General features: G+C 40.4%; 1 protein-coding gene across 1 annotated transcript; it reads right to left on the bottom strand.

Moving 5' to 3' along the window:
• Positions 1-2750: 2750 nt before the first annotated feature.
• rpia (ribose 5-phosphate isomerase A (ribose 5-phosphate epimerase)) lies at positions 2751-13833 on the bottom strand. The gene is made up of 9 exons (XM_088354156.1): positions 13539-13833; positions 10410-10470; positions 9438-9493; positions 9300-9359; positions 7348-7412; positions 7209-7277; positions 6990-7131; positions 3600-3699; positions 2751-3472 (listed from the first exon to the last, which is right to left on the bottom strand). Exons 1-9 carry the CDS (start codon positions 13722-13724, stop codon positions 3375-3377), a joined length of 837 nt encoding a protein of 278 aa, XP_088210282.1. The 5' UTR covers positions 13725-13833; the 3' UTR covers positions 2751-3374.
• Positions 13834-14206: the final 373 nt, after the last annotated feature.

Below are 14206 nucleotides of genomic sequence, written 5' to 3'. Positions count from 1 at the left end.
TTTGAATCCGGACTTGAAGATGGACAGAGTAGTGGAATTCCAGAGTTCAGGTGGTAACGAGTTCCAGAGGTGAGGGGCAGAGCAGCTGAACGCTCTGCTCGGAGACAGGCAGCAAGTATTGTATACAATGAGGTTAGACGCGGCGCTTCCGTATAAGCATGAAATGAAAATACATCTATAAAAACACAATAGGATAGCATTATGTGCAAAATAGTTCAGTTTTGAAGTATCATTTTTGCTGCACTTACAGTTTTGGCTGATAAATGGTGCAATTACATGAGCAGCAAGCAACATATTTTTAGTATAAAACGAGAAATAGAGAATATGAACACCATTTTTCTATCCATTTGTAACAGGTGTAATAACTTTTATTTTGTTGAAATTCCTGCTGAAATATGTATAGTTTGTGTATAAGTGTCCTGCAATGACGAGTCCAACAGTGCCACCTGCTGGTATGGGGTAAGGTTTAGTTTAGCCTCTGATTTTATGACTGGCTGCCAACTGTAAACCACTATCTTTTAGTGTTCCGCAAAAAGTCAATTAAAAACATTAAAACCCCAACTGACAAATCTTGCAACATACTCAGTAATGTAATTGAGGTAGTCAAGCCGTTTGGATTTATTTTCGTTTCTTTTCTGTCGCTATTTGTTAGTTTTCCGTACGTTGAATCAACTGAAATGTTAATTTAGATAGCTATTGAGAACCAGCGGAGGTGCTAACCACATGGTGTGTGTATGTTGTGTTGCTCATTACAGGTAAATTGTTCCTGTTTTTATACTTGTGATTGTAATTATTTCTATTTTTACAAATATATAAAAAGGATGATGTTGGTTAAAATTCAGATATGTTGAGTTGACTTTATTGTAAAAGTTAAAACCACTATATGATCACCTGTTAAATGTATGTACCGTATTTTCCGCACTATAAGGCGTACCGGGTTATAGGGCGCACCCCCAAAAAATAGTCTTTGGTCCTACATTTTTCATACATAAGGCGCACCGGATTATAAGGCGCTACCATGGGAACGTCGAAAAAAAGAGTCAGATAGTTCAGTCCAACTTATTACCCCCTTAACATTCCCAAAGCTTGCAAAGAAGCAAATACGTGTCGTAGACACGTGCGGATGCGGTGTCCGTACGATGTCACCAAACAAACATTTCTTAGTTTCCATTTTATTTTTTTGCTGGCAACTGTGTGGACAGCAAAGTAAGAATTTTATTGTGCAGGGAAACGGGGTTCTTTACTGTGCATATGACAATAAACACTTTGAATTGAATTTAGTTTCAAAATAAACTCATCACAGAAACATCAAGATCGTTCTAAAACAAGATACCGGGAAAATATAAAGCCGCATAGCTCACCTAAGTTCTCTTGCAGCCATCACGTTCAATAATGATACGTAACCATGGTCTTCTTACAACCGTGAGTGTAGTAAATCCAGGAGTCAAATATTTACAAATACAGAATAGTATAACATGTTTTCTCTATGCCGTAGTGCAACCCAACCTGTGATTCACATTCATCTTTTTCAGCCAATTGCAGGCTTTGTTTCTCCCCTTTAGCCTATGCGAGCCTGTAAATGATAAAAAGGATCCGCCCCCTTTACCTCCGAATAACTTTAGCCAATAGTGATCGATTCAAATGATGATTGACACATTGGTTAGGAAATGAAACGCCGGTATATAAATCCCAGCATTCACCGCGGACGACTTCGCCTTCGGGGGGAAATCTAGTCGGCGGCTGCTTGCCTTAGTTGCAAGACTTTGCCACTTAATATTGATCCATATATAAGGCGCACTGTATTATAAGGCGCATGGTCGGCTTTTGAAAAAAATAAAGGCTTTTAGGTGCGCCTTATAGTGCGGAAAATACGGTAAAAATTATTGTAATGGTTGATTTTCTTAACTGTATTGTATGTCAACTGTAAAGAAAACTGTTTGATATCCTTTGAGCAGTCTCCAGCAAGCTGCTAGCAATGTTCAAAACCAGCAGAGGTGCTAACCACATGGTGTGTATGTATGTTGTGTCGCTCATTGCAGCAACTGTAATAAATGCCTCATCATCCAGTCCAGCCTGAATGTGGATCCTTGGTGGGACGGGTACACCGCAGTTACACATAGGCTGGTTATATATTTTTTTTAGTTTGTGAGCTTGTTTAAGGTAGTGTCAGCAGGTCAAAAATTAGATGAGTCCTCACTGTTGTCAGCCCTTTTGTGGTATTGAAAGATTGCAATTTCCTCCAGACTTGGTAGAAATAACATAAGATTTTCTGGCCTGTGTTGATGATCCCAGAATACCACACTTCCATGTCAGATGCCAGTATGCCAAGCACATTTGGAACCAGGGTTGGGTAGGGTTACTTTAATTGGATGACTTTCAATGACTTTTGGATGACTCCAATAGCAAATATGCTAATAAAAGACAAAAGAAACTAAATAGGAATAAAATGACTCCATTTTGTGCAGGCTTGGGGAGTAACGGAATACATGGAACGGCAAAATTGATGTCGGCAAGCTGTTTGGATTAATTTTCATTTTGTTTCTGTTGCATTTTATGTGAGTTTTGCCAGAGATCAAAGCCAGGAGAGGAAGCTTACCACGTGTTGTGAGTCATCATTTGATTCATATTTAGTTTCTTTTGTCTTTTATTAGCATATTTGGTATTGGAGTCTTCCAAAAGTCATTGAAAGTCATCCAGTTAAAGTAACCCTAACCAACCCTGTTTGGGACACAATTGAAAAAACTATAGACTCCAATATGATATTGTTTATTTGAATCGTTAAAGCAGGCACATGCATGATTTTGGTCCTGTGTGCTTTAAACAGAAAGACAAAAACAGAGAAAAAAACGCCCGGTACAGTGAAAAGCATTGGTCACAGTCTCATCAGAATAATTAAAAAGCTGGTGCAAAATACACTTTGGCGTAGCGGAACATGTCAATGGCACAGGAACTTAAAATGACAGAATAGAAAAATAAAAACTTGATTTGCTAAGTTAAAGGTGAGGACACAGGAAAGTCTACATTGACATCCATGGCTGTTTTTGTATGATGACATCCAGTGTCTTCATTTCCTTGAAAACGCAAAAGCAGCTACTCCGTAAAGGCACGATAGTTTTCGGTATTGTATCGATGACGCGCTTTTTCACCATTTACCGATCGTTTGGTTGCAAACATCCTAATTAAGGTGAGTTAAAATCCAAAGAATGAAACATGGACCACACGTACTGGACGGATAAAAGTAATCTCATTGGTAAAATCGAAAAATAAAAAGGGGACGGCAAAATTGCCCTTTCCACCTGCGTCAAAACCCCTCGGAATAAAAAAAGACGTGTCCATTTGACTCTCGGGAAGAAGACGGGTCAGAGTTGCCGTCCTCACTTGGCGGGCGCGTCGCGTACCTGCACGCTGCCCTCCTCCATCCCGAAATAGGCGCGCTCGGCCATGCCCACAAACAGTCCCGTCTCCACCACCCCTGATGCAAACACAAAACCCCTGCATGATGCGGTTGCAAAAGTGCGCACACCCTCTTACCACTGAGACCTTAACAAACCAAGCCCAGCTGTTCGGGAAGGCTTCTAATGACATTGACGAACGCTCACCTGGAATCATCTTGATGGCTTTGTTGACGTCCTCCCAGCAGTGCGCGCGCTCGAATTTCCAGTCCAGGATGAAATTGCTGTTGTCGGTCACCACGGGACCCTGAATGACACAAAACAGATTAATTAAACACCAGGAACTAGGGCTGAAACTAATAGCCAACTAGCTACCGACAACTGAAACCATTAGTCAAATAATGGGATTTTTTCCCCCCCTCCTTAAATTTAGTAGAACGTTCATTTAATTATGTGGCAATTGATAATAAAAACAAAACGGTACAATGGAAAAACACTTTTTAATGAACATAATTCAATAAAAATATATAAAACCAGCTGGGCACAGTAGACATAAATCCATAATAAAAACCTCTGGTAAAGGCAAACTACACTAGAAAGGGTAATTGTTTTTGTATCCCTGCCAACCAAGAAAAGGATCATTCGCAGCAGCAGAACAGTAAATAAAACAATCAGGTGCATTTTATTAAGAACATTCAGTGGTCAACTCCAAAGTTTGTGGCAAAAGAACTCAACAGTTTAAAATGAAACAGTTTTAACAACTAAGGCTTGTCGTTTTCAACATTTTAAGGACTGCATTTGATCTCAAATACGTTTGGCGGCTGTCTTAGCAGAACACTCAATCTTTGATATAGTAGATAATAGTACGTGTTCATAACATGTGCAATGCATGTCATCAAAACTATTGATTTAATGATACATGAATCTTACAGAGGCGAGTCAGACTCCCTTCGATTCTACTTTCAGAAATAATGTATCTTCGTATGTTAGTGCATCACAGAGGTACTGCTGTTTTACACAAGGTCTGCTTTGGAAACTTTTCAAGTAATGTATTTTCATGACTAAAAGGCGAACATAAAAGTCACGGATTTTCTTCATTTTGTGTGGCGTGCCCTATCGTGAGGTGCGCCCTGTGTGTGATGTACAGCGGAGGACACCAGGAGGCTGTGTGGGAAGTGTGGGTGTCACCGCTAAAGGGTGAGGTGTGTATATAAGGCTAGGTTCACACTCCAGAGCTTAATGCTCATTTTCCAACTAAATGTGGCTTGTATGTGATCTTCTGTGACTTAGACAAGTGTTCCACTTGTGCAGAGGAAGCTAATACCTTAGCATATCTAGATATTGGAAAGTTATTGTGCTACCGCAGGCTGAAGAAAGTTGTCCCTCCCAGATATACATTAATTCCAAATCCTCACTTTCCCTCCATCCAATGCTTTCAGTTTTCATCCGCTGTGATGTGTTGATTTCAACGCTATGTGGAAGAACATGGAAACGGAGCAGCCACGAGAACTGAAGATGAATAAATCGATGGTTCGCCAGTGGAGAAAGCTTGACAAGTTTTTATCCGTGTGTTTTACTTTGTAATATATACTCGAACAAACCTCAACCAAACTCAGCTTAGCTCCCGCTGTATTTTAAGATACGCGTGGCAGCTGGAGCAGAGGGCACCCACGCCTGCCCCATATATGTGTTAAATACAGAAATAGAACCGGCTACAAAAACTGTACCTTTAGACACGATGCACCCTATCGTCGTGAAAATATGGTCGTCTTTTTACTCTCTATATCCATGCTAAAATGCTCCCAAACCTGAAAAGTTTTGCTACGTGTATGCAGTGTTCATTTGAGCTGTGAAAAGTGATGGGTCCCGGGGACTCGCATGCTCAAAAATCTATGGGTCCCAACAGAGATCTATGGCTCCCCAAAATTTAGTGTTATCCAGGTGGAAATCGTAAATCAGCGACAAATATATAATATCTATATATTCATTCAGTTTTAATAATCAAATTATGAATTCATTTTCTGCATCAGATTATTGTCGGTAATATACCGATTAAACTGATAACCACAAACCTTTCTTTTTTATTTTCTCCTTTTATACTTAATTTATTTCTTAACTTCTTTATACAAAATAATTCGTAATATCAATCATCAAAGCAAGTGAGCCGTTTGAGAGCCGGCTCTTTTTAATGAGCTGAGCCGAAAAGCCGGTTCTCTAAAAAAAGACGGACTTCCTTTCACTACACAACGAGATCTCGTTGTCCGAGATCGGCGTGCAGATGAAAACTCGAACCGCGAGACCAAAACAACAATGGCGGATCTGCCCGACGAAAAGTCTGGAGTGCGGTAAATCATTGTTAAGAAAATGTAATCGGGTAATAATGACAATTTTGTGGCAAAAAGGTTGCGTCCCGGGGACGCACGTTGATTTGAGACGATGCGTCCCCAGCAAAAATAATGCATCTAGGACGCAGGGACGCGGGCAAACCAGAACACTGTGTATGTTACCGCTTGAGACAGACGCTATTGCACATGAGCGACTGTCTCTGTGTAACAGAGTTCAATTAAAATAATGCCCAGTTGCCTTACATTCTTTTGTCTATCTAAAAAAAAAAAGTGAATTTCCCTGCAAGGATGAATAAAGTATCTATCTATCCATCTATCATCTATCTATCTAGTTGAAATTTGATTGTTTTGAGTTTTTTTTTATTCTCACAAAATCTGTTTTTGTGGCATTACTGTCAAAATTCTGGTACCGCATTCATTTGTTAAGCCGTGGGCGTGTGCGACTGTCTTTTTTCGTTTAGCACTTTATGGGCTTCTGCGCTTGCCGTACCTTCAGTTCAATCACCTCGTGCTGAAGGTAAGCTGTGGCCAATATCAGTTCGGGTAAAAGTTCATATTTTGCTAAATATAGGAGCTGCTTTCACGAACTATTTTTGTATATAAATGTATATAAGTTGTGCTAAATGATTCATAAAAAAAGCACTAATTAAAAGTAAAGTAATGCAGCTTGAAACGATAATTAAGGTGATGCAACATGTTTCAATGCAACCATTCCACGATGTGCGGCATGTTGAGTGATGTCCTGTTTTTGTATTTTTGTTAATGTTTTAGATGTATACAGTCGTGCAGAAGCCCTGACTTCTTTGTATTGTTTATTGAACGCAGGTACGTGGGAAAGCTATGTTCATTGTTATTACTAAGGTTTCACTTTCAATGTGCTCGCATGTTGTTTGCTTGGCGTACCGTCAGTTCAATCCCCTCGTGCTAAAGATGTACGCAGTCGTGCACAGACGCCCTGACTTCTTTGTATTGTTTATTGAATGCAGGCAATAAAACGAGTGACTGTGAACCCTTGTGTCGCGCATGATTGAGGGTCGTTACATCTGCTATAAACATGTAAGATGTCACACCCCGTTATAAAACCATGTCTGGCAATAATAGTCGACAATGGAATTGATTGTCTGCTATTAAGTTCCATAATTAAATTCATTGACGCTGTTTCTATTATCGATTTTGGTTGACAACGTCGACTCAAATTTGCAGTCCGAGCGGGAACCAAAGTACAATATGATTTTTTTCTTTAAATACTTACAGCTTTACTGACGCCCATACGCAAGTTGACCTCCCCCTGGAAAAGTTGGACGATCCTCCTGGAGACGGGGACGTGGGCCATGGGGACCACCTCGATGGGAACGCCCTTCTTCCACTGCTGACCTAGCGCTTTAGAGTCCTTCCTGCGAGGTCAAAAAAAGGCAGTTGTTTGTTCCTTTTCCCTTAAAATGTCCGTAATCACGTCGCCTAGGATACAAACCTGTAGTCAGCGATGACGACGAACTGTCGAGCGCAGCCGGCGACGATCTTCTCCTGGGTCAAGCAGCCACTGAAAAAGGACAGGTGAGACCAATGGGAACAGGGAGAAAGGTGCGATAGACTTGTGGGGTGGAACTCACCCTCCGCCTTTGATCAGAGTCAGGTCGGCGTCAACTTCGTCTGCCCCGTCAATGGCAACATCAAGCTGACAAAAATATATATATATATATATATATATATATATATAAATAAATCAGACTACCTGGGCTAACTTTCCACTGACACGGCGTCAAGAAACACTAATGAGGCCCCCCTCCATTCTGTGCCAAACAGTATATGAATATACAGTGGAACCTCGGTTCTCGACCATTATCCGTTCCAGAACCCTGTTCGAAAACCGATTTGGTCGATCGCGGAAAATCGTTTTTCCCATTAAAAGTAATGTAAAATCATTTTAATCCGTTCCAACACCCTGAATATTTAGCAAGAACGTAAACATGAAGCTAACCCAGGCTAATCGTACGTTCGCGTTAGCGTAATCTTCCGTACGAAAGATTACGCTAACATGAACGTGTAAAAATCAGGTCGTTTACACGTCATTTAGCACCCGGGTCTCCACAACAAGTGGTGAAAGGTTAAAGAATAAAGAAAATAATTATGAATAGGATTTTTTTTTACCTTTGTGGTGCTCAGCAGAAGCCATGCTGTATGTATAGCAAGATCGGAAACTCGCACACCTTCATATTTTGCTATTATTTCTTTCTTAAATGCAATAGTTGTACGCACTACTCTTCTTTTTTCACCTGTAGCAACTTAGCTGCTTGCACCGAACTTCTTCCGAGGTATAATTAGGGGTTAAAACACTCCGTTCACCGATATTCAAAACTAAAGCAAAAAGAAGTGTGCGCTCACGTGACAACAGTTCTTCACGAGGGGTGGGGGCAATCTACACCCGTACGCCGCTCAGCATCACCCCTAGCGTACCGGCGTTCGAACTCCCATTTTTTGAGCGAAAAGCGAAGCAAGAATTTCTCAAAATTTTTGGTCTAGAACCGATTTGTTCGAACTGAGAGGCGTTCGAAAACCGAGGTTCCACTGTATAGATTGTATTTTCAGTTGCAGGAAGTTCTTACTATTACAATACTTAAGCAGGGTTCCTACATCTTAAGACAGGTTCAATTCAAGACTTAAGACTTTTTAATGCCTTTGGAATTAAATGTAAGACCTAGTCGACATAGGAAACAAAACAAAAATATTTATAGCACACACTACATGGTGCCTCGTACACATAACCTGGCACATATGTTTGCCAGACAGCCATTTATCTCGAAATGCACCCTTTGGTCCAAAGTAACCGTCTCCGTCCGAAGTTATTATGCGTTTTATGGATAGATGCAAGACATGCATCTGCTCTGAAAGGCCCGACTGAAACCACATCACCGTTTTGAAAGTTATTGTGGTCACGCCATGTTGCTGCGAAAGTAAATAGGTGAATTATTAAAAAAATGGATAAATGTTTCAAAATCAATCAAAAACAAATATAAATCTTATGAATGTGTTCACAATTTTAAGACTTTTATAAATTGGATTGGAGGACTTATTTTTAGAATATTGAAGTCAATGTCTTTTAAAATATTTTCAAGGATCTGCGAGAACCCTGTTAAGTAAATCGGTGAAGTATTAAAAAACAAAATCTTCTTAGTTCAATCAAATATAAATCTTATTAATGTGTTCACATCTTAAAGACTTGGATTTAATACATTTTAGTTCCAATGAAGGCATTGCTTTTAGAATCATGAATCACACGCCTTTTAAGATTTTAAGGATCCACGAGAACCCTGTTGGACATTTTTGGGGCTTAAATGATTTTCCCCCGAGTAAAATAAGTAAAAAAAAAAAATATTTGAAATTGTCAAAATTAATTGCCAGCTGAACAAATATTTTACAAATATGACTTCAACTTTTTCTCTAGGTTAAATCAAGAAAATTAGAAACACAGCTCTAAGCATCCTGGTCACATTTGACACTTGTTGAAAGTCAAAGTCGCAACCTCCCCCCGCTTTTAAAAAAACAGTCACGACGTTAATCATACCTCAGGGTGTCTGTCCAGATCCGACAACATTAGCCCGTGCTGCAGAATGAGCTGACGGGCCTGAAGGACAACACCAATGTGAGAAATGAAAACTAATGGTGCCCGATTGGATCTCAAATGAATAGATGAGGAATTAACCTGGAAGGAGGTGGGCACACAAATGACATTGAGCTTCTCCTGACGTACTCTCTCCGCTTAAAAAGAGAAAAAGAAGAAACTTTAGACACAGTCCTGTTATTGATGAGAACAGAAAGCCACCGATGAAAATGAAGGAGCTCAATATGACAAAATACAAATTTTGTTTCTCGACAACAGGGTTCACAAATCTCATTTGAGTACCGATATGTGCAAAGGCCAACCAAAATTTTTGAAATAACCAATTATCGGGCGGGCCGAGTATCAGCACCGTTCTTCAGTAATTTGACGGTTATCGGTATTTTATTTATTCGGCGGGATGATTATACAGGCTTATTTGGGGCAGGGGTCGGTGTGGTCAATTGGCCCCGTGTCCCAGTGATGGTCATCCTGGTGGCGTTGCTCTGGGCCCTTGGGCTGGCTCTCCGAGAGGTGCTGCTGCCAGGGGTGGGATTGGCGTGGCGGATATATTATAAAAAGCGCAAATACGTTAGCTTTGCCAACTCTTTTTAAAGTCGGCTTAAACGTATTTGCTCAAGGTGAGTATTTCTAACCAATTTGATGTTCTCTTTTGGCGTCTCTCTCCATGTCTTTGTTTGAAGGTGTTGGTCACTTTGCAGGAGGAGGGGGGGGGGGTGATCTTTTATCTTTTGCCTTGTGATCTCAATAAAACACAAAGGCAGGCTAGGGGAAAGCCAGGCCAGTGAGACGGTCCTTCTCCGGCTGCAATTGTAAAAAACTAAACAAGTCTTTGCCTGAATTTCCTTCCACAGTTAGCCAATATATATTTTTTTTAGCTCTCCCACACTTCAGTAGTCATTTTCGATCCAACACTCCTTAGTCCAACATTAGGCTGAGGTGCATTGCAATCTATTCCAGGAAACTGACCCCAAATAATCAATTTGGATGATTAAATAATCAATGATGACAATAAACCCCTGACATTTTTTTCCTCTTTTTAAATGATCCACTCACCTAGTCTGTGCACCGCATAGACGATGGTCGAACCACTCCCGACTCCAACCACCTGATTATTCTGTTGGAAGACAAATAAACTGTAAATACAATAATACATTTCACTTAATAATTTGTAATTGGACTTTGTTCAGCCCTTCTTTACTGCATTCCCCCCACTATAAGACATCGACAAAGAATCCTTTTGTATTCCCAAAAAACAGGAAAATTAAATCTCAGTTGTGTTGGTGCTTATGATGAATAACTGTCTGCTACAGGTCGACGCCATAAAAGATGCTTTTTTGCTATGAGTTTGAGTCACAGGATAGTGAAGATGCAGATATCCTATTAGCTGAACTCCTTCCCACATTGCCTTTCTCTTCATTCAGTGCAAAATATCATATTCTTTTTTAAAACAGGTTGGCGACACAATACTGTATATTTTGTACTGTATTTATTCACTATGGGCCCAAGGTTTGAAGTCATGCTAAAAGGAGAAGCAAATACATGATAACCATGGAAACAAAGCTAGCAATTATCAAGAAAGACAATTATAGCACAAAAATCGTTACCTTCGCTAAGTTAGAAGGTTGGAACATATCTTCAAACGGGATTATTATTAAAAATGAGGTTATTAAAGCAAAGGAATCTTCTGAGGGTGTGACAATCCTTGGAAGTGCAAAGTTTTGAACCAGTTTAATTCTTGATCCACCATTCCTACCACCCACCTGGTACTCCACTCGATCAGCTCCAGTGATGTCACACTTAAGGTAAAAAACAATTTATCCACCTCTTACAGGTTACCAATTTGTGATGTTATTACGTATTACTAATATGTAACGGGAATATCGCCGTTATAAAAAAAGGCAGTTACGTAATGGCGTTATATTTCAGTGACGGGGAATTCTAACAAATTATTTATTTGACATTAAAAAGCGGTTACTGAAGGTCAAAAGTGGTATGTTACATAGATAGATACTTTATTCATACCCATAGGGAAATCCACACTTCTAGCAGTATCCTTGTGTGTTGCTACGGAAAATACACACTGTGTGTGTGAATGGGTAAGTGTAAAGCACATTGTAAAACACTTTGGGAGGTCTTCATTGACTTGAAAAGCGCTTTATAAATGCAGACCATTTACCATTTAATAAAAATAGGGTAATACGCAAATCTAGGGGGGGGATTTAATGTGGGCTTTTACTCCACCGGGTGGAGTTAAGGAGCCTCATGGCATGAGGAACAACATGAGTTAACGTACATTTTTATGTGTATTGATGTAAGTTTCCGTGTACATGCCAATTGTATTATATTGTTATTGCACTTTATCTGGAGTATAAATATTTATTGGTGAGGTGCAATAAACATTAAAGTTCCTCTATTCAACTGACTTGAATACAGCTCAAACATTTTCAAATTTTTGGACATAAAACTTTTTAAAGTAATGGAAATAGTTACTATTCTAGTAACTGGTTACTTTTTAAAGGAAAGTGCCTAACACTGGTTATCTCAATGTTTCAATCTGGGGTACCAGGAGTTCAGTACCAATTCATTACGCATCATCATGAGTTGGTATCCCCTGCCATAAGCAATTACATCTCAAAATGGATTAAAATCCATCCATTATCTGCACCGCTTATCCTCAGTAGGGTCGCGGGGGAGCTGGAGCCCATCCCAGTTATCTTCAGACAGTAGGCAGGGGACAGAACCGGTTGCCAGATGGTCGCAGGGCACACAGGGACAGACAATTCGCTCGCTCATTCACACCTAGGGACGATTCGGACCGGCCAATTAACACGACATGCATGTTTTTTAGAATAAGGGGAGGAAACCCGCAGGAAACCCCCGTAAGCACGTGGAGAACATGCAAACTCCTAACAGGAAGGCTGGCAGACCTCAGAACTGTGCTGCATTCACGCTAACTTTTCAGCCGTCGTGCTGTCGGCAAACAATTTCTGTAGAATCATTGCTGAAAAATCAATCGAAAATCAAAATATGTTTTTAGCATCATTAAACCAAGTTTGACAGTTTTCTTTGTAAATATACGCTACAAAATATCTTCCTGTTTCCCGAGTAAACTTCTCGAGAACCATGGTAACAATTTCAAGCATTTACAAGCATTTTCCAATCTGCTAAATCAATTAAAATTTAAGCATTTTCAAGAATTTAAAGCACCTTTAAGAACCCTACATGTTTGACATAGATTATATGGAGAAGCCATTGCAGTTTGGAAAATTCCTTGACTCCTTGGAGGCTTGGACTATTGATGTGAGTGGCGTTGCAACCAGACAAGGAATTTAACAAGGTTGTGGTGAGAATTTGATTATTCCTTTGGTCTTAACTGTGGAGCACTAAACTTTTGAGAATCGACATGAGATTTTAGCATATACCCATGGATTTGGGATACCCTAAATTGGAGAACATCTAAGTTTTTTTGATTTATTATTGTATTAACCCCATTTTATTTCATCGGAATGGTATTGGTTGCCCTGCGACCAGGGTTGGGTAGGCAGGGATCAGAATGGAGATTTTCATTTTCAGCTGAAATAGCCAGGGTCCAGGAATAAAGCAGGGCGGACGTGATCAAAGCCAGGAGAGAAAGCTTACCACGTGTTGTGAGTCATCATTTTATTCATATTTAGTTTCTTTTGTCTTTTATTAGCTTATTTGGTATTGGAGTCATCCAAAAGGAATTGAAAGCAATCAAGTTAAAAGTAACCCTACCCAACCCTGCCTGCGACTGGCTAACAACCAGTTCAGAGTGTCACCTGCCCCCTGCCGGAGGATGGCTGGGATGGGCTCCAGCACCCCCGCGACCCTACTGAGGATAAGCAGTGCAGATAATGGATGGATGGAATGATATTGATGAAAAGAAAGTCTGTAGTGTCTAAAGCCCTTTGAGACTTCTTGTGATTAAGGGGATCATAAATAAACAATACTGACAAGTGTTAAATTGTTATACAGCGGCAGATTACATTGGGATAGCAACAGGAATACTAAAATTCTGATTGGATAAGACCATTTAAATTGTGTGTGTTGCTAGTGGTGCTAGCATAGCCAGAGCAAGCAGCTAGTTAGTGTAAAAGCGATTTCAAAATAACTCGTTTATGGACAATTAATAGAGTTAACGCAAAATTAACTATAACTCACCTGTACGTGGTTGTCTACAGCGGCGTAGGCGGCTTGTTTCTTCGCCTCCTCGGCCATGTTAGCAACACACGTGCTGGTCTTGGGACTGGCGGCGAAGACGAGCGGATGACGAAGGCGAGCGGACGGCAACGGGAGGAGGGAAGCGGGCGGGAGTTTAGCGAAGGAGACCCAGCCCCGAAGCTTCATGTGCCCGGCCCACAAACACGCGGTCTCGCCCCAAAGTGTGCTCCGCGCGCTGTCATTTCCGTGTTAGCTTCCCGGCTACATGCTAACTTCCGGTGGCGAAGTACTGCGTTGGAGATTTAGAATTATATGAAGTCAGCGTTAATGACATCAAGCACTTCCGTTTAGAAATAGAAGCTAGAGTACCTGTTTCCGGTCTCTATTTTTTAATGAAACACGCCGTTTAAACATTTATTGGGCGAGAAAATATGATTTTTCAAAATAAAACACAATTCTTGAATCTCCCTTCCACCAATAACGGAAATGAGAACAGGGGAAAAACGGATGCTCCATCGTGGTAAACATGCAGTTTGTTTAAAGACCTGGGGGTGGCGCAAACGTGCCTTTTAAAACGAATAGTAAGCGACTTAGTTTAGGATGGTTTTAATACAGTGGACCCCCGCTTGAACGCGGTTCTTTTTTTCACGGTCTCGCCACTTCACTCG

This window comes from Urocampus carinirostris, chromosome 15 (genome assembly GCF_059441175.1).
Source record: "Urocampus carinirostris isolate Australia breed hairy pipefish chromosome 15, RoL_Ucar_1.0, whole genome shotgun sequence".
NCBI lineage: Eukaryota > Metazoa > Chordata > Actinopteri > Syngnathiformes > Syngnathidae > Urocampus > Urocampus carinirostris.
Note: the sequence above shows the minus strand (reverse complement) of the source record. Positions and strands in the feature narration are given on the sequence as shown.

Coding starts and splice junctions, on each gene's coding strand:
- rpia (XM_088354156.1), bottom strand. CDS start 13,724: ATGAAGCTTCGGGGCTGGGTCTCCTTCGCTAAACTCCCGCCCGCTTCC. Junction 9,360..9,437: donor GTGTGCCCACCTCCTTCCAG/GTTAATTCCTCA, acceptor GTTGTCCTTCAG/GCCCGTCAGCTCATTCTGCA. Junction 7,413..9,299: donor ATCTGGACAGACACCCTGAG/GTATGATTAACG, acceptor TATTTTTGTCAG/CTTGATGTTGCCATTGACGG.